The sequence below is a fragment of the Macaca thibetana genome, chromosome 2, assembly GCF_024542745.1.
Source record: "Macaca thibetana thibetana isolate TM-01 chromosome 2, ASM2454274v1, whole genome shotgun sequence".
Taxonomy (NCBI): domain Eukaryota; kingdom Metazoa; phylum Chordata; class Mammalia; order Primates; family Cercopithecidae; genus Macaca; species Macaca thibetana.
The window spans coordinates 138516606-138536059 of record NC_065579.1 but is presented as its reverse complement, the minus strand read 5'-3'; the positions used below and the strand labels follow the sequence as shown (position 1 = coordinate 138536059).

General features: G+C 37.7%; 1 protein-coding gene across 2 annotated transcripts in view; it reads left to right on the top strand.

Moving 5' to 3' along the window:
- Positions 1 to 361: 361 nt before the first annotated feature.
- The window catches only part of RAD18 (RAD18 E3 ubiquitin protein ligase), an 80972-nt gene continuing 61879 nt past the window's right edge, over positions 362 to 19454 (top strand). For both annotated transcript variants that reach the window (XM_050778626.1, XM_050778625.1), the window contains exons 1-4: positions 362 to 502; positions 4771 to 4852; positions 15286 to 15347; positions 16579 to 16649. In XM_050778626.1, the coding sequence (XP_050634583.1) occupies positions 452 to 502; positions 4771 to 4852; positions 15286 to 15347; positions 16579 to 16649 (266 nt within the window). In that variant the 5' untranslated portion in view covers positions 362 to 451. The remainder of the gene's footprint in view (positions 503 to 4770; positions 4853 to 15285; positions 15348 to 16578; positions 16650 to 19454) is intronic.

The following is a 19454-nucleotide window of genomic DNA, read 5'->3' as shown; positions in this document are numbered from 1 at the left end:
AACTGACAATGATAACATTTACCTCCCAGTGTTGTAAAATGGGAGAGAGAAAGTAATGGATATAAAAACTTCTGTTCAGAGCAGGGACGGATCGTCATTGCGATCAGGGTGGGCGACCCGAAGGGGGTCATGAGCTTAGACCTTGACAGATCTGTCGTGGTCTGGATTTGGTTTGATTCCTGGCTATCTTTTCTTAACATTCAACTGGCTCTAGGTTTTCTAACCCACTCACTTTCTTCAAGGTAAGTGTGGCAGAAGCCTGGCGCATGCGCAGTACAAGCACCGTAAGCGGCGCCCCGCCCACGTACTACTACAACTTCCGGCAGGCTCCGCGCCCGCCTCAGGCGCGTCGCGGGTTGCTGACGTAATGCAGTAGCGCGGGGAATTTCGAGTGGTATTGGAGCGCCAGAGGCTAGTGGGTGGCGGACCCCTAGCATCTTCGGGAGAGACCATGGACTCCCTGGCCGAGCCTCAGTGGCCTCCGGGCCTGGCAGTCATGAAGGTGAGTGCTTCGGAGAGGTTGGGAGCTCCCGGGTGTCTGCGGGGGGAGGTCCCTCCCTTTGAGGAGGATGTCTTCGCCTTAAGGAGAAAGGATGAGGCGCGAGCGTAGCCCTGGGCCAGGGTACCCGGCTCTGCTCTGCCACTAGCCGACCGCGTGGCTCTGGGTCTCAGTTTACTCCTCTGATAAGTGCCAAGGACAAGCCTGGTGAGCTGAGGTTGGCAGTCTTATGGAACCAGATATTCTGCGATCCAATCCCAACAATAACTGGGAGAAGAGCAGTTATTCTAAACAGTGACATCGACAGCTGATCTTTACTGAAAGCTTACTTTGTGTCAAGCACTAAACAGTGACACCGGACATGGTTTTGGGTGGAAAGTTTATCAGATAACATGTATGTAATCACGTAGCCGAGCAGGTAGTCTCCTTTACAGGCTCTTTCATTTATTCTGATTATTCTCAATAAACCTAGTGCTAGTTTGTTGTGACATGCTGCCCCAACTCCTCTCTAACACACCCTCACTCTTCTCTAACAATTGCTCATCTCTCCGTCTTTTAAACAGAGATCAGGACTCAGGCCCAGCGCTGATCTTGCATTGCATCTAATGATTTCACTTAAATAACATTTATTTTTGTGGCCACTTTCGGTTTCAGCAAGGCATACCAGTTTCCATTTACAGTAGCGGTGGGCCCTGGATTTGCTCAAGAGCAGATGCACTTTGCTGTGCTGGCTAAAAATCAGTTGCTTAGTTTCTTCTTGCTCTGTGATTATTTCCGTTTCTGACAGTGGCTAAGGTAGCCTTCTTCTCTTCCTCAGTTTTGTAGACTTGGGGATTATAGTATCTGTCCCACTGACTCATAAATTTGACTTTAGAATTAAGTGAAGGCTAAAGTAAGTAGGCCTTGTTCTTCCTGCTGTTATCAGTGACGTCTAGAGTGCTTGCGGACTTGAGATACCTGCATGACGAGAAGCTGACATTGTGAAATGATCCAGGAAAACTGTAGTTTTGAAGTTGTGGTGGGCTTGGTACCAGGATGCAGTGGAGAAGAGCACAGATATGAGTTCCAGTGGTCCTGGGTGAAATCTCCTCTCTGCCTCTTAACTGTGTGACCTTCAGTTAGTAACTTAACCTCTCTGAGCCTGAATTTCTTCAACTATAAATTAGAGACAAAAATAAACAGTTCATAGGATTGATTAAATAAATTAGTTGATGTATGTGGGCACAGATTCTGCTGTGTATTCACGTGCTTAATGCAGTGCCTGACACAAAGTGGGTGCTCAAATATTTGTTGCTTGATTGAAAGTATCTGGAATGTAGTAAGCATTCAATGAATGTATTTTATTATTATTAGCACGGTGTTGAGTGCTTCTCTCCCCTTTTAATTTGTTGTCATGAAGCTTGACTTGGATAAGGAAAGTAAAAGAGCTCTGTAACCTGTAAAGCTCCTGCTTTGTAGATTTAAGCATACTTTACATATTCCCACAATTTCAGTGTTCTTTAGAGGCGGGTTCCATGTCTTCTCTGACTTTGGTATCCCACCACAGCACTGAATGTAGAGTGTGGCACCACAGGGTGTTCAGTGAGTGTTCAACCAGAGAGTTGATTGAGCCCATATTTTTTGCTCACATTAGAATCATGGAATCTTAAGGTTAGAAAACCAGTCCCTTTCAGTATTTTAACCTCTTGTATAACACATCTGCCAATTTCTCGCTTAATTTTTGCTTGAATTCTTCCAGGGACAAAGAACTCTCAGATCCCAGAAGCAGATCTGACTGAAGTTTCTTCTTTTATTGAATAGAAGTCTGACTCAGAATGCATGGTTGCTAACTTAGGATCCACCGAAAGACTTTGGAGTCTCAAGTTATTTGTAAAATTTTTGTATGTATATTTTTCTGAGAAGAGAGTCCATAGTTTTCATTCAATTTTCAAAGGAATCTGTAACCCCAAAAACTTAAAGAATATTTTTGTAATTATTACATTTTTCCACCTGTTTTCTACTTCTCTCTTTCACTTTCTCTCTAAAGTAAAGAAATTTTGGGGGATCTGCTGGCCACTCTCTATTTAGGCATCATTTTTTGTTTGGTTGGTTGAGGCACATGTGATATGCATGTTACTCTCTTGGAGTGACATGACCAGAAATTTTAACAGAAATAGCTCATCTGATGTAGTGTCAACTTCCACAAATTGTGCGCTACAGATCTTTCAGAATCATTCCTCCACCAGAAGAGGATGGCATAGATAAGAAAGTGTGATATGATAGACTAGTTCTGGCTTCTGGGCCTGCCTCTGCTCTTAATTTTTGTGTCTGTGACAGCTTACCATCCACAATAATGGAAGATTTTGGCAGGTTTTACTTTAACAAAAATTTACTGTTTTTGGCAGATCGTAAATGTAATATGTGTACACAGTAGAAAAAAATTAAAATTCAGAGTAAGATAAAGGAGAAAAATAAAACCATCCATGATTCTACCACCCAGAGAACCAGTGTTTAACATTTTACTTTATTTTCCTTTGGTTTTTATGCATTTAAAATTTGGGACCACTGTGGAGTCAACTTCTTGGGTTTGATCCAGCCAACTTAGGAACTCTGTAGGCTTTATTTTTAAAATTGGGATATTGATGCTGTGGACTTCGTAAGATTGCTCTGAAGATTAAACTGCAGAGTTGTTATGTATTATTGGCACAGATTTATTTTCTGATTTTTATTTTCCTATGGCATTAATTATCCTTTGAAAGCATGTTCTTTAATGACTGCCTAATATTTCATCATATGAACCGTTAGTGACATTAGTCTTTTTTTGTTTAAATTTTTAAAATTCAGGTAATAGGTTCACATGGTTCAAAATACACATAAAATAAAAAGTAAAAGTCTTCTTCTTACCATGTTCCTGGCCCTGATCATTATTTATGACTTCTTGTTTATATTCTCATAATTTATTTATATTTACGATGAAAACAGAATGCATTCTTTTTTCCTTTTTTTTCTTTTTTGAGATAGGGTCTCATTGTCGCCCATACTGGAGTGCAGTGACAATCACGGCTCACTGCAGCCTTGAACTCCTGGGCTAAAGCAATCCTTACACCTCAGCCTCCTGAGTAGCTGGGACTACAGGCATGCGTCACTACGCCCAACGAATTTTAAAATTTTTTTATAGACATGGATTTTTGCTATTTTGCCCAGGCTGGTCTCGAACTCCTGGACTCAAACAATTCTCCTGCCTTGGCCTCCCAAAGTGCTAGGATTACAGGCAAGAGCCACCATGCTAGGCCTATTAAAATACATTCTTATTCACCTCTTCCTTTAAAAAAACGGTAGCATAGAATATGTACTGTCTGTACCTTATTTCCTTTATTCACTTATCTTGGCAATCTTTTCATACCAGTATGAAGGAGAGCATCGTCAGTTTCACTCTGTCATGCAAGCTGGAGTACAGTGGTGTGGTGTGGGCTCACTGTAGCCTACGCCTCCTGGACTCAAGTGATCCTCCTGCCGAGAGCTTCCTCCTTTTAAAAAATATTTCCATTGAATGGAATACTATTTTAAACAATTTGAAAGATTTTAAGTTGCAAAAGTAGTTCCTTTCCTTTTGGATTGCATTCCAGGTTGGCACACATCTCTCTTTCCAAGTTGTCCACTTTCCCTTCCTCTGCTTTCACTGCCCCAGCTCTTTCCGGGCTTCCTCATTTGGCTCCATTGCGTGGTACCATGCAGAAAGCACTAGACTGCCAGAAGGGAGACAGGAATTTTGGTTTTGACTTGACTAATGCCTACTATTCTGTGCCTGCTCTTGATACCAGTTTCCTCTTTTGACTAGACAGTTTCTAGTGTTTGGCTTTAACATTCTTTGATTTGATTCTTAACCTGTGTGGTGGCAATGGCCACCTTTCACCCAATAGTGACTATAGGCTAAGTATTGGAATCCGAAGAGGAGGAGGCTTGGAGTAAGAGCTGGAAGTGCATTAGAAGTGGAACAGAAGTACAGTAGCCTTTATGTGAAGGGATGACAATATGGCACAAGAATCGGTGCACCATCATCTTTAGCTGTCTAAAGCGATTTGGGCAACCTGAGACTGAATGTATAAGAGTCATATGAGAGAAATTTTTCTTTATTTGTCAAGATCCCTTGCAGTTTATCTGGAGTTAGCTTTTGAATTTGTGTATTTGACAAAGAATTTGAATTTTTTTTAGGGGATAGAGAAAAACTTTTGTGACAAGACTTCCAATTTTGATGTCTTTCTGATACGTATATATGCACATTTGCATTACAGACAATAGATGATTTGCTGCGGTGTGGAATTTGCTTCGAGTATTTCAACATTGCAATGATAATACCTCAGTGTTCACATAACTGTAAGTATGCTTTGTTCCTGTGAGTTAGTAAATTGTGATTTTTACATGAGGTAGTGTTAATTTAACACCAAAGATACGTGCACATATTTATGTTTCACCTTTAGCTCTTCTATCTTGTAGTTTTTCAGAAGGTCTTTTTCACTGCCTTCCTCTTGAATATTGAAGGTTTTTACAAGGCTTCTATATTTTCTACCTCATTCCTCCTTGATATGTTTATGCCTTTTATAGCATTTATGGCAGTAAAATTTTTGGTCACAATAAGTGATTCTTTATTTGCCAAAGTGCTTTTTGATGTTAAGTTTCAGAATTTTTGTTTTTAACAGGGTAACAGATAGGTGGTTCCATCAAGTAGTACTTGATATAGAATTTCAAAGTTTAAAAATTCTGTAGCAGTATTTCCCCAGTGGGAGAATTCTATCACTGGCTTTATTACAGACAGTTTTATAACTTAACTGCTATGTGATGCTGGAAAGACTCACATTGGAATTTGTTTGTACTTCTCTTTATGAGTCTAGTATATAAGCATTTAAAAATATTGTACCTTGAGATATTTAGTGCATAGGGGTTACCCTGTCATTGTTGAGGAGCTAGACACACAGTTTATGGGTTATTTAGGATATTTAGGTTCATGGTCTTTCTTGTCCTCTATTTTTGATTTATCTTGGAAAGTTAAAAAACAGTCAACTTAGGCCTAAGAAATTGGTTTTAGTTGGTAGTAGCTTTGGTGAAAAAGTTTATGTAGAGAAGACATAATAAGAGGATAACAGTGATGGAAACACGGGCTTTAGAGACATCCTTGGGCTTGACTCTTGAAAATCTGGTGAGTAATTACTACTTCAGAAAATGTTTGTGAGAATTAAATGTGCAGAACTCACTGCACATTATGAGTCCTTAATAATGTTAGTTTTCTTCCAGACAAGATTCGCATTAAAACCAAGTTAAGTTTTGGAGATTGTTTTAAAATATATTTTAACATCATCTTTATTTGGGTATAATTTACATACAATAAAATACATCCATTTTAAGTGCGCATTAAAGTATAAAAGTGTTAATGAATTTTGACAAATGTGTATGCTGTGTAACGACTGCAATTAAGATACTGAACATTTTTATTATCTGATAAATTTCTCCGCATCTCAGTCAGTATGACCTCAGCTAGCCATCTGTAGTCTATTTCTGGACTTTTTTGTTCCATTGATCTTAGAAACTTTTTCACCAAAACTACTGCCCACTAAAACTATTTTTTTAGACCTAAGTTTACTGTTTTTTAGCTTTCCAAGATAAATCAACTTGAAAATAGAGGACAAGAAAGAGCATGAACCTAAATAATCTGTAAACTGTTTGTCTAGCTCCTGAACAATGATAGGATAACCCCTATTGCAGTAAATACCTCAAGGTACAATATTTTTAAATGCTTATATGTCTGTCCTTGTATCAGTATCACACTATCTTGATTACTGTGGCTTTGTAGTAAGTCTTGAAATCAGGCGTTGTAAGTCCTCCAACTTTTTTTTCTTTGGTTCTTTTAGGATCTTTGCATTTTAAATGCATTTTCCATATATAACTTAAAATCAGGTTGTCAGTTTCTACCAAAAGGCTGCTGGGATGTTCACTAGAATTGTATTGAATCTAGAGATCAATTTGGGAGAACTGACATCTTAACAATGTCGAGTCTTCAATGTGTGAATATGATATACTTCTCTATCTTTATTTCTCTCAACAGTGTTGTTTGATTTTCATTGCACAGACCTTGCACAAAGAAATATAACTTATATTGACCTTTCGTCTTCTGACTGCACTAAATTCACTTAATTCCGGCATATTTTTTGTTAATTCCTTAGAAATTTTTGCATACACAATCATGTCATTTGTGGGTAAAGACAGTTTTACTTCTTCCTTTCTGATCTATACGCCTTTGTATTTCTTTTTGTTACACAGGCTAGTACCTCAAGTACAGTGTTGGAAGTGGTGTGGATGGACATCCTGTCCTTACTCTTATTTTATGGGGAAAGCATTCAGTCTTTTACCATTAAGTATGATGTTAGCTGTAAGTTTTTTTATATTCTTAATATGTTTTCATAAACTTACCAAGTCGAGGCACTTCTCTACTCCTGGTTAGGTGAGAGAATTTTTTTTTTTTTAATCATGAATGGGTGTTGAATTTTGTGAAGTATTTTCTGCATCTATGGAGATGCTCATATGATATTCTTCCTTTAGTTTGTAACATAGCTAATAACATTATTTTTGTTTTTTTGTTTTTGTTTTGTTTTGTTTGGGAGACAGGGCCTCACTCCCTCACAGTGGCTTTGTTACAGACTGGCTTTGTACTGTATTCCCCACTTATCTGTGGTTTCAGTTACCTGTGGTCAACTGCAGTCTGAAAATACTAAATGGGAAATTCTGAAAATAAGTAATTCATAAGTTTTAAATTGCACGATGTTCTAAGTAAAGCACTGATGAAATCTTGTGCCATCCTGCGCATGATGGAAATCATCCCTTTGTCAAGTGTATTCATGTTACATATGCCATCCACCGTTAATCGCTTAGTGACCATCCCAGTTATCAGATTGATTGTTGCAATATGGTAGTAATTGTAACTGTGTTGCAGAACACAGTAATTGTGTTCAAGTAGCCCTTATTTTACTTAATAGTAGCCCCAAAGCACACAAGTAGTGATGCTGGCAATTCAATATGACAAAGAGAAATCATAAAATGCTTCCTTTAAGTGAAAGATGAAAGTTCTTAACAAGGAAAGGAAAGAAAATTGTATGTTGCTAAGATCTACAGTACAATCTACAGTACCCCACAAGATATTTTGAGAGAAAGACCGCATTTACATAACTTTTGTTATAGTATATTGTTTTAATTCTATGTTATTAGTTATTGTTCCTAATCTCTTCCTGTGTCTTCTTAATAAATTAAACTTTATCATAGGTAAGTATGTGTAGGAAAAAACGTAGTATAAATAGGATTCAGTACTATCTGTGGTTTTAGGCATCCACTGTGGTTTATGGAATGTCTCTCCTGTGGATAAGTGGGCACTACCATGTAGAGAAAGCCCTTTACTAGTCAGCTTGACTGCAGATTCTAGGGGCCTCTTAAGCCTTTTCTGTGGATGTGTCTTCCCTGGACTTGTGATTATAAATTCCCAAGTAGAGAGCTTTGATCAGTTTTTTCATTAGCTGGTATTTTTCTCTCTCGTGTGTCTGTCCATGGTATTGCAGGTTCTCCAGAGTTGATGTAAGCCATTGACCTCTTTTTTGTTTTCAGCTGCCCTCAAGCATCTGAAGTATGCTGATCCAAACCATCCCAAGTTGAGTGAGACAGAAACCGTTCCCTTAGGCAGTCCTTTGAAAAGGTCAAATGTTGGTCGCACACTCCACTATTCTCTCCCTGCCTCCCCTCCCAAGATAAGCCACAGAGCTATATCAGCCTCTGTCTGCTGTACTATGGGTCCTCTGGATCAGTAGCAAGCTACCCAGCTCTTTTTTGTTCTTAGCAGACTGCATTCACCTAGAACATGCTGGGTTCATGCTTAGTGAGGTGAGACAGAAGCCAGTCCTATGGGCATCTCTTGGAAAAGCTAGAACATTGGACTGTGTTTCCCTTCTTTCTCCCCCCAGGCAGAAGGTTGGGGGTTTCTCTTCCTTGCTGAGCTGGGGGAGGCACAGTGGCCAGTGAGTGTGGTACTAGTCCAGACCTTTGCTTTTGTTCTCAGTGGCCCTCAACCAGGTTCCCTTTTCTGTCAGTGTGTAGATTCAGGCAGTTCAGAAACCAGTTTCTCAAGTAGCCCCCACAATGTAAGTGCTTGTCTTCTGTTTGCCTCCCTAGGGATATATGTTCTTTGCTCGCTTCTTCATGACTTATAGCTGTCACTTATGCCATTCTTTAAGAGGAAGTCAGTGGAGGAACATTTCAGTAATGATTTTTTTATTTTATGAGCACTTTTTTTTCACTTGTGAAGTCTCAATATTCAGTAGGCCTTTTCTGCTAAACACCAGTTGTCACAAGTCCCATCATGTCTAAAATTGGCTCTGGGTCTGTAGTGTTTTAATGACACAAAGCCCCCAGGGCTTTAGTAGAAGCCAGGTCTGTCATGTTCTGATATCATCTTGGATTGACTAGAATTGGTGATCCAGAATCCTAGGTATTTATTGCTGCTTCTTAGATTTTTCATGATTTACCGTTTTTAAATCATCTTATTTTGTTTTGTTCTGTTTAGGTTTTTGGATATGAGTAATAAACACTACATTTGTAGTTCTGCAGGTACAAAGGTGTGAGTGGGTTGCCTTGGCAGAATGCAGGTCAATTAAATTGATCTAAATTTGTGCTATTAAAGAGTATTTTGGGGGCAAGAGGGGGCAGACCTACTCCAACCCATAAAACACCATTAAGTGAGAAATGGTCTTGCTAATAGACTGATATGCTCAAGTGCCAATTTTCTTTGCACTTGTATAATTTTTCTCACTTAATAATGGAAGATGATCAAAATATTTGCTCCTAGATGAAATAATTGGCTTGTGGACACTGATAAATTACCACTATTTAAAGCTTGGCCAGCAATCTTTTTTTTTCCCTTTTGTGGATTTTGACTCAAAAAATTAATCAAAGCTTGTGTAGGAGTAAAAAGCAATTTTATTTCATTTTTTAAAAAAAACTGAAATACGAAATGTTCCACTTACGAAACCTTTGCTAATTCAAGAGACAACGTAAGATTCTGTTAGGCATATAATAAACGTGTTTGTCTTCTTTTATATTCTCATGAAACAGCACTGTGAAACAAGACAGAGGAGAAGAGAAATAGTTACACATACAAAAGGGACATACAATTATGCAGAGCTGCACTTCTGGAAATTCTGAAATGCTAGTCTTTAGTTGGAGGGATGTTATTCTCTTATCAACTAACTGTCCCTTAACATTAGAACTGGAGGCAGATGCCAACCTTCTCAGCTTTCTTGGACCTCCTGTTCTTTTCACACTGGGAACTGGAGTTTTTGCTTTTAACTGGGCACTTTAGATGTTTCTTTCTAAAACATTCCTTTTTTCATAAAGTCCTTAAGATTTCATACGACAAGGATTGATTTAAGTTTTAGAAATTTCCTTTTTACTGTTGAGATGCTAGGCTCTTTTGATGTTTGAAAGCCAACAGATTGCTGTATCTTGCTTGGGATTAGAGATGGCCCGTCTCCCAAAGCTTGGCTGTTTCTGTGAAACTACTGTTTAATTCACTGTTGTTATTATACTGTCTCCTACTCTACCCACACATCTTTTTTGGACTCTCTTGGATGGAAAGACAAACTTCATAGGTGATTTAAATGAAGCCCTCTGGGAATACATGAATTCAAAACTCTTCAGCTGTTCTCCCTTGAATGGAAGGGTTGTCATAGTTGCCCACTAGAAAATAAGTTATGCTGGTCTGCAGCTTACCAGTACATATTTGGTAGTAGTCTAGTAGACTGAAATTAAGCCTAGGGCTTGATCTACTCAGGACTCCATATCTGATTCTCTGCATTTCAAAAGAAAAGGAAAGGAAAGGAAACATATACAAGATTATGCAGAAGAGAAAGCAGCAGCCTTATTATAAAAATTAATTTAAAAGGCACATGTGACCTTATTAATTAAATATTATTTAATTGATATAAGTATACATAATATATAATATACTATATATAGTACAATAGTAACATGTATATATAATATATATACACAATATGTTGTATAAGTATAATATAACTATACATAGTACATATTTATATACATATACATTATTTATAGTGTAAACGTACAGTATATATTTATTATAAACAAATATTTATAGATATAGTCAGTCCCTGACTTAACGATGATTTGACTTAGGATTTTTCAACTTTACGATGGTGTGAAAGTGATACACATTCAATAGAAACCATACTTTGAATTTTGAATTTTAATCTTTTCCCAGGTTAGAGATAGGTATATTAAATACATTTTGGCTTATGATATTTTCAATTTATGATGGGTTTATTGGGATGTAATCCCATGTTAAGTCAAGGAGCATCTGTAATTTTAAGTAAACATATTAAGAGTATGAACTGTATATTAAAAATATATATTAAAAGTATATTTTTAAAAAGTATATTAAAAAAGTATATTAAAAAATATATTAAGAGTATGGACTGTGGTGCTTGCCTTTGCCACATATTAGTTCCGTTATCTTTGGCAAGTTGGCTGAGCCCTGTGCTTCATTTTTCCTTCTTGTCAAATGTGACTAATATTGGTACCAACCTCAGGGTTGCTGTAAGGATCAAACTAGTTAATACATGTAAAGTGCTTAGAACGGAGCACATACTAAGTGCAGTGTTTGTTTGAACCACATGAAATTGCAATATTTGTCCATTTTTGACTTAACCAAAAATGTCAGTTTCATATAATTCAACTTAATAGTAACAACTTATTAATTTTTAAAAAATTGTTGTTGTTGAATCAATATCACATATTAAGGATGTGATTTACTGACCAAAATCCACTGAATCACTGTGACTGGGGGTAGAGTCTGGGAAACTAAGTTAAAACCAACATGAATCTCCCTAGGTGACTGAGCTGAGCAGCCAGGTTTTAGGATTTCTTGACTTACAGTATTGCTCAGGAGACTCTTTTAGTATAAAGAGAATAGCATTGGTAATTAAGAGAATGAGTCTGGACAGGAATTTTTGCCTCAGGATGATTCATACCTTGAGTCTCATCCATATCTGATTTAGGTGATATTTAGATGAGACTTTAGATTTTAAACTTTAGTTTTGGTACTGGAATAAGTTGAAACTTTGGGGGCTGTTGAGATGGTATGGATGTATTTTGCATTTGAGAAGAACATGAATTTGGGAGGTTAAAGGTGGAATGCTATGGAGTGAATTTTATCCCCCCCTAAAGTCCTATGTCGAAGCCCCAACCCCAGTGTGTTGGTGTTTGAAGATGAGGCCTTGGGGAGATAATTAGGTTTAAATTAGGTCATGAAAGTGGAGCTCTAGTGATGGGATTAGTGTCCGTATGAGAAGAGATACCAGAGCTTATGGACTCTCCCCACCCCCTCGTGGGAGGACGCAGTGAGAAGGTGGTTGTCTATAGACCAGAAAGACAGCTTGCAACATAAACTGACCATATTGGCACCTTGATCTTGGACTTTTAGCCTCCAGAACCATGAGAAAACAATTTCTGTTGTTTAAGCTACCCAGTCTGTGGTATTTTGTTATGGCAGCTCGAGCTAAGAAATTCTTTCCTCTAGTCTTTTGTACCATTGCTGTCATTCATTTCACTTATGCATAAGCATTCATAAGCATGCATTTTTATATATGCATATGTAATAAGCATCCATAATTGAATACTTTGTTATTATTTTTGTACAAACTGTTATCTGTTAAATTAACAAGAAAAAGTTTTTATTACAGTTTCACATATTCCTTCTCCAATACTCTTCCTTTCTTTATGTAGATTGGAGTTTCTGACCTAAATTATTTTCCTCCTCTCTGAAGAATTTCTTTTAGCATTTCTTGCAAGGGAAGTCTACTGAAAACAGATTGCTTCAATTTGTATTTGTCTGAGAAAGTCCTTATTTCTCTTTGACTTTTGAGGGATAATTTCTCAGGATATAGTTTTAGGTTAGTGATGTTTTTCTCTCAACACTAAATATTTCACTGCACTCTCTGTGTGGTTTGTGAGAAGTCAAGTGTCATTCTTTGCTCCTCTGTAGGTAAGGCCCCCACTACAGCTTCTTTCAAGATTTCTTCTTTATCTTTGATTCTATGTAGTTTCAATTTGATTGGCTGAGGTGTCTATTTGTTTTGTTTTTGCGTTTATCCTGCTTAGTGTTCTCCGATCTTCCAGGATGAGTAGTTTAGTGTTTAACGTTAATTTGGATAAATTATTAGCCATTACTATTTCTTCTGTTCCTTTCATTCTTCTCTTTCTGGTATTCCCATTATGTGTATGTTACATCTTTTGTAGTTATTTTACAGTTCTTGGATATTCTATTCCATTTTTCCTGTCTTTTCTCTTTGCTTTTCAGTTTTGGAGGTTTCCATTGACATGTCCTAAAGCGCAGAGATTCTTTCCTCAGCTGTGTTCAATGTATTAATGAACCTATCAAAGGCATTCTGTTATAGTGGTTCTTTTGATCACTAGCATTCCTTTTTGATGCTTCCTTAGAATTTCCACCTCTCTGCTTATGTTACCGATCTGTTCTTGATGTTGTCTACTTTTTCCATTAGAGCCCTTAGCATATAATTTTTAAAAATTGCTGGTCCGATAATTTAACCATTTCTGGTATATCTGACTTTGGTTCTGATGCTTGCTCAGTTTCTTCAAACTGTGTGTGTTTCCTTGTGATTTTTTTCTTAATAACTGGAAATGATGTACTGGGTAAAAGGAACTGCAGTTAATAGGCCTTTAGGTATGGGCAGAGGGGACACATTCTGTAGTCCTATGATTAGGTCTTTTAGCGAACTTTGCCCTGGACTGTGAATGTCACTAGTGCTCCTCAGTTTTCCCCTCCTTAGATGGGACAGGATAGAGGGCTGTCTGTCTGCAGTCTAGAGGGCTGCAGTTGTGTATTTCCTTTTTCCAAAGTCAGCTAGGCTCTGATAAAACTCCAATAGATTAGGCTCTGGTAAAATAGTTTCTCCTGAGGGGGGGCTTTGTTAAGAACACACTACTCTGGGCCAGTGCAGTGGCTCACACCTGTAATCCCAGCCCTTTGGGAGACCGAGGTGGGCGATCACCTGAGGTCAGGAGTTTGAGACCAGCCTGGCCAATATGGCAAAACCCCATCTCTACTAAAAATACAAAAATTAGCTGGGTGTGGTGGCGCACACCTGTAATCCCAGCTACTTGGGAGGCTGAGGCAGGAGAATCACTTGAACCCAGGAGGTGGAGGTTGCACTGAGCCGAGATTGTGCCACTGTACTCCAGCCTGGGTGACAGAATTAGACTCCGTCTCGAAGGGAAAAAAAACAAAAACAAAAAAACAGACTACTCTGACTTATTTAGAAATGGTTACTTTTACCCTTCTACTCCTGGAATGACTAGGGGGTTTTTCTCCAATATTCACTGTGAAAACTTAGAAGAACTCCTGTAACTGAAACTCACAAAAGTATGAGGACATCCTCCCCACCTCTGCAATGACAGGGTTCCCTGGAATTTTTAACGCTCAGACTTGCCCGCACTGAGCCGCCAGCAATTTGTCAATTACAGCTCAGGTTCTCCCACTCCAGCACTGGTTCCAGCACAGGTTTCTTCTCTGGTTCCCATGGAGGTTTCTGTTCCAGTAAGTTGTGATTCTCTGTATTACCTCTGTCTCTCCCCATTTCGGCGGGCAGCAGTTTGCCCTGTGACCCTGCTTTTCTGCTGGATCTAAGAAAAGTTGTTGGTTTTTCAGTTTGTTCAGCTTTTTACTTGTTGTTAGGACAGAGTGGTGACTTCTAAGCCCCTTACATGCCGAGTCGGTCCCCTGTATTCATCTTTGCTTCCTAAAAGAACTCAACCTGTTGTCTGTTTTATCCTTTTCATAATGTATTTCTTTGTTTTTCCTCGTGGGGTGCTCTTACTTAGGCTGGCAAGACTTGCTTATTTCCTGGATATCCGTACCATTGAAATTATGTTGTCTCCTCCTCAACTAAACAGAATCCTGAATTTATACAGTATACTGAAATTATACTGTCTTCTCAACTAAACAGAATCCAGCTGAATTTGGGCTACTAGTAAATTAGCTTAGATAATTAGTAAGGTACCATTCTGTTAGTCACATCTGCTTTTTCTTTGACCGGGAGAATATTTTACACTGCCTTGAGTGTTGTGAATTTAGTTTGTGCCCATTTCCTGCTTAAATTGTTAGGCTATATTATGCTGAATTATGCTGTAATTGCTTCACTATTTTATTAGCTCCTTGAGGTCAAGAACCTTCCATTATATATATTGTTCTTAGTGCCTGCCACAAAAGTACTTGTTAAATGTGGGACAGAGGATATTATTTACAGAATTAAGATATAGACGTCCCTAATTTGATAACCTGGGTGTATATTTTTTCTTAATATGTTTATATATATTATTTCAAAATTTATATTTTCAAATGATAAGCAGTAGAGATACCTGGCAAGTTTATACAGTACGAAGCTCAAGTCTTGCACGTGTGTTTCCTGTATTTTGCAGATGGAGGACACAGAGTGATGTATGTTGCTTGTGTAGTTGTGGTATCCTAAGGACTTACAATATTTGTGTTTTCCTTTCCTTAAAATGCTGTTTAATCACATGTATAAGTGTGCATAGAGTAGAGGTACTAGAAATTTAAGCTTATGATGATATACCTTAGATGATGGAAATAGTCTAGGGCTTAAGATTTTGTTAGAAGTCATATTCCTGTATTAGTATAACCTCGTTAACATTATGTTGCACTTTGTGTTTTGCAGACTGCTCTCTCTGTATAAGAAAATTTCTGTCCTATAAAACTCAGTGTCCAACTTGTTGTGTGGTGAGTTTTTGTTTCCTTTTTTGAAAACTTACTGACTACTGCAAGTATTTTTGCTTTGTGTGTGTATAAAAGCCTGTGTATATGTAGGGTGATGTGTAGTTACTGAATTAAGCTATATGAAAGACACTTTCGGAAAGGACCTCTAAAGTACGTGTAAGAAGAGCTGGGCTTTGTTCAGTTTTTTGTTAAGATTTCTGAAAACCTAAATGTATTTTAGGAAGTAAAAACTAATTTTAAGTTCAGGATGTAGCGCTCTTTAATTCTTATGACCCATGTTTTTATGGCTTCTAATTTTTAATAATTTCTCACTTTGGTAGAAACTCTGATGGTAGGATTATTCATTTGCAAAGAACTGGTCTAAGTATTTGTGCAGAAAAATATGCATGGCCGTTGGACTTAATCCAGCCTACCTGTTCCCTTAGGTCTTTCCCCTACCAGAGCTTCAGGGAAAATACTAGGAAGTTTGTTGTTATTGTTTCTGAAACTTTTCAGGTAGTGGGAACAGGTGGAAAAGCAGACTAAAAGGGTAATTAAACATAAGTGGGAATAAAGAAGAGACAGGTGAGGTCTGACAGAGCCGACGCTAGGACTAGGTAAGGAGTTTAGTTAGTTTTGCCTCTCTGGTAGGTACGTGGTGTCAGGGTGTCACTGAACCTTGCAAAACTGTTTCTCTATGTAAGAAATTTTGTGATTTGGCTGTCAAGTCTAAGATGTTTACAATATGTTACACTGCTTTTGTCAAGATGGTCTCATCACTAAAATAAACTGTGTACCATTCATACCAAATAAGTACTGGGTTTATCACTTTTCTCTTGCATTCCTGAAAACCATTCTTATTTTAAAATTCTCCTTGAACACTTAATGCCTCTCCCAATGTTAGTACTTAAAAGAACATTTCTCTTCTGTTTTTCCAGAGAAATTTTTGAGAAAGCTGAGTACTGGCATTTTGAAGAAAGATTCTTGCTTATATTAGGTTTGATTGTAGTCAGTACAGAATATATATGATTATAAGAGAAGCTTTGGAGAGCTTTTATCAGACTTCCAGTCAGCAGATACTGATTCACTGTTTTAAAATTTCATATTAGCATGAGATAAATGAACTTTATTTTGAGGCCGCCTTAGAAGACTTAGTGGGATGGCGAACCTCAGGAGGATGGGTCAGACATTTTCAAAAACAAGATTATGACAAGTTGATTATTGTTTTTGACCTTTTTCCGTCTGTTTTTTCTAGACTGTCACAGAGCCGGATCTGAAAAATAACCGCATATTAGATGAACTGGTAAAAAGCTTGAATTTTGCACGGTATGATTTAATTTTGTGACTAACCTCTAACTACTTTTGCCTTTTATGTGTGTTCTCTCTTTACTTTCTGCACCTTTGGATTAGGGAATAAAGGGTTGCGTATTTTATAGTCAAAGAAGGGAAGTAACAGTAGTCATTATTCACACATGGAAAATTTACTAGAGTAAGATTTTCTTCCTTTACTTAACAGAAATTCTCCTGTAGTATAGAATAATTAAGAGTTAAAATGCAGATTTGAGGGCTTCCTTACTTTTGGGTGCTCTAAAGATACTCCTTTTCCTGCCCAAGCTCTAGAAACAGCCATTTCTCCAAGGAGCTCCTCCTATTGGAGAATAGCATTGAGAGACCAGGATCTGGTGCTGGGTATGCTTGTTGCTACTGGGGTGTCATTGCTTCTAGGCCCTCTCAATGGGCAGAGCTAAGTAATATATGTATATTATGTATATGTATGTACTAACTCATGTATATACACATCTGTAATTGATTCTGTCTGCTATATATTAATCTATTCTTAATCCGATTTATTCAGCATGTATTAAATGGTATGGCATTTGAAATATGTAATTGCTTGTACTTTATAAAGCTCAGATATGCAACTTTACTTCCTAACTGTCAAATGCATGAATGTGTGAAAGTGAGTTTGGTCACCGAAAGGGATATGAAAAGCCATGTTTCAATATCTTGGATTACTTTTAGTTTTAATCATGCAAGTCAAGCAAGAATTTTTATGAAGGACATACTGTGTTTAGATAGTGGTCAGGTGCCCCTGTAGTTAAGTGTAATCATGTGTTGCTTAACAGGGATATGTTCTGAGAAATGTGTCATTAGGCAATTTGGTTGTTGTGTGAACATCATAGAGTGTACTTACACAAACCAACATGGTGTAGCCTACTACACTCCTAGTCTATATGGCAGGGCCTATTGCTCCTAGGTAACAAAACCGGTACAGCATGTTACTATAGCTAATATGGTAGGCAGTTGCAACTCAGTGGTACCTATTAGTGTATCTAAACATAGAAAAAGTACAGTGAAACTATGGTATAAAAGATAAAAAATGCCATACACCTTTATAGGGCATTTACTATGAATGGAGCTTTCAGGATTGGAAGTTACTCTGGATGTCAGTGAGTGAGTGACAAGTGAATGTGAAGGCTTAGGCCATTACTGTACACTACTGTAGACTTTATAAACCCTGTACACTTAGACTACACTAAATTTATAAAAAAGTTTCCTCAATAATTAACCTTACTGTAACTTTTACATTTTATAAACGTATACTTTTTTTAACTTTTTGACTCTTTTGTAATAACACGTAGCTTAAAACACAAACACATCATACAGCTGTAGAAGCATCTTTTTTTATATCCTTATTCTGTGAACTTTTTTCTAGTTTTAAACATTGTTATTATTTTTTCCTTTTAAAATTTTTTCTTAAAAATGAAGATGGAGGCCGGGCTCAGTGGCTCATGCCTGTAATACCAGCACTTTGGGAGGCTGAGGTGGGCAGATCATGAGGTCAGGAGTTTGAGACCATCCTGGCCAACATAGCGAAACCCTGTCTCTACTATAAATACAAAAATTCACTGGGTGTGGTGGCACATGCCTGTAATTCCAGCTACTTGGGAGGCTGAGGCAGGAGAATCGCTTGAACCAGGGAGTCAGAGGTTGCAGTCAGCCGAGATCATGCCACTGCACTCCAGCCTGGTGACAGAGCAAGACTCCGTCTCAAAAAAAAAAGATGGAAACACACACATTAGCCGAGGCCCACACAGGGTTAGGATTATCAAGATGTCACTTAGCAATGGGAATTTTTCAGCTCCATTATCATCTAATGAAACCATCACCATGTATTTGGTCTCTTGTTGAACAAAGCATCATTATACGGCTTGTGACCGGATGGGACTTCTAGGCTTGTTGGAACATTCTTGGAGGTACCTTATGTTGCTTTTAAAAATATAAACAGATTTCTTTCAATAGAATTGCACATTTCTTTATTGGTTTGCATTCTAAAAATGATCAAATTTGTACAGTTGTCGCTCAGTCAAGGGAATTGGTCCCAGGACCCTCGAGAATACCAAAATCTGTGGATGCTAAAGTCCCTGACATAAAATGGCATAGTATTTGCATATGGACATGCTCTCTTATACTTCAAATCACCTCTAGATTACTTAGATTAGATTACCCTAATACAATGCTATATAAATCGTTGTCATACTGTGTTTTTAAAATTTATATATTTTTTATTGTTGTATTGTTACTTTTATTATTTTTTGAACATTTTTGCTCTGTGATTAGTTGAATCCACAGATGCGGAGCTGGCAGATGTGAAGGGCCGACTGTACTCTGAGCTAACTTCATGTACGTCCTAGAGATTGGCTGGTTAGTTATTTCCTTACGGAAAAAAAGAGGGTGTAGTTTTAAAAAGATGGCATACTTTCCTAGATTAAGAAACTTTAAAATTCTCTGATTTTCCCAATTAAAGCTACTTTTTTTCTTAGCATTTTTCACCAGTAAGTTTTTGAAATCTATGAGAGGAAGGGACCATGCCTTTAAAAGGGAATTGATTGCCTGTTTTTCTCAAGGCTTATTTTTTTCCTCAGCCAGTACTAAAAACATAACAACTTCCCTGCTAGGATAAAGGAAGCCTTGCATATAACAGCATCTGTTTGTTGAAGAGAAGTGATCAAGGTCTTTGGATTCACAGACCTTTTGGTGTAACTTAAAGGGAGGTCATGGAATGGTTGACCTCTCCTCTGTCCCTTCTCCTTCCCGAAAGGAATACATGATTTAATTATTATAGTGGGT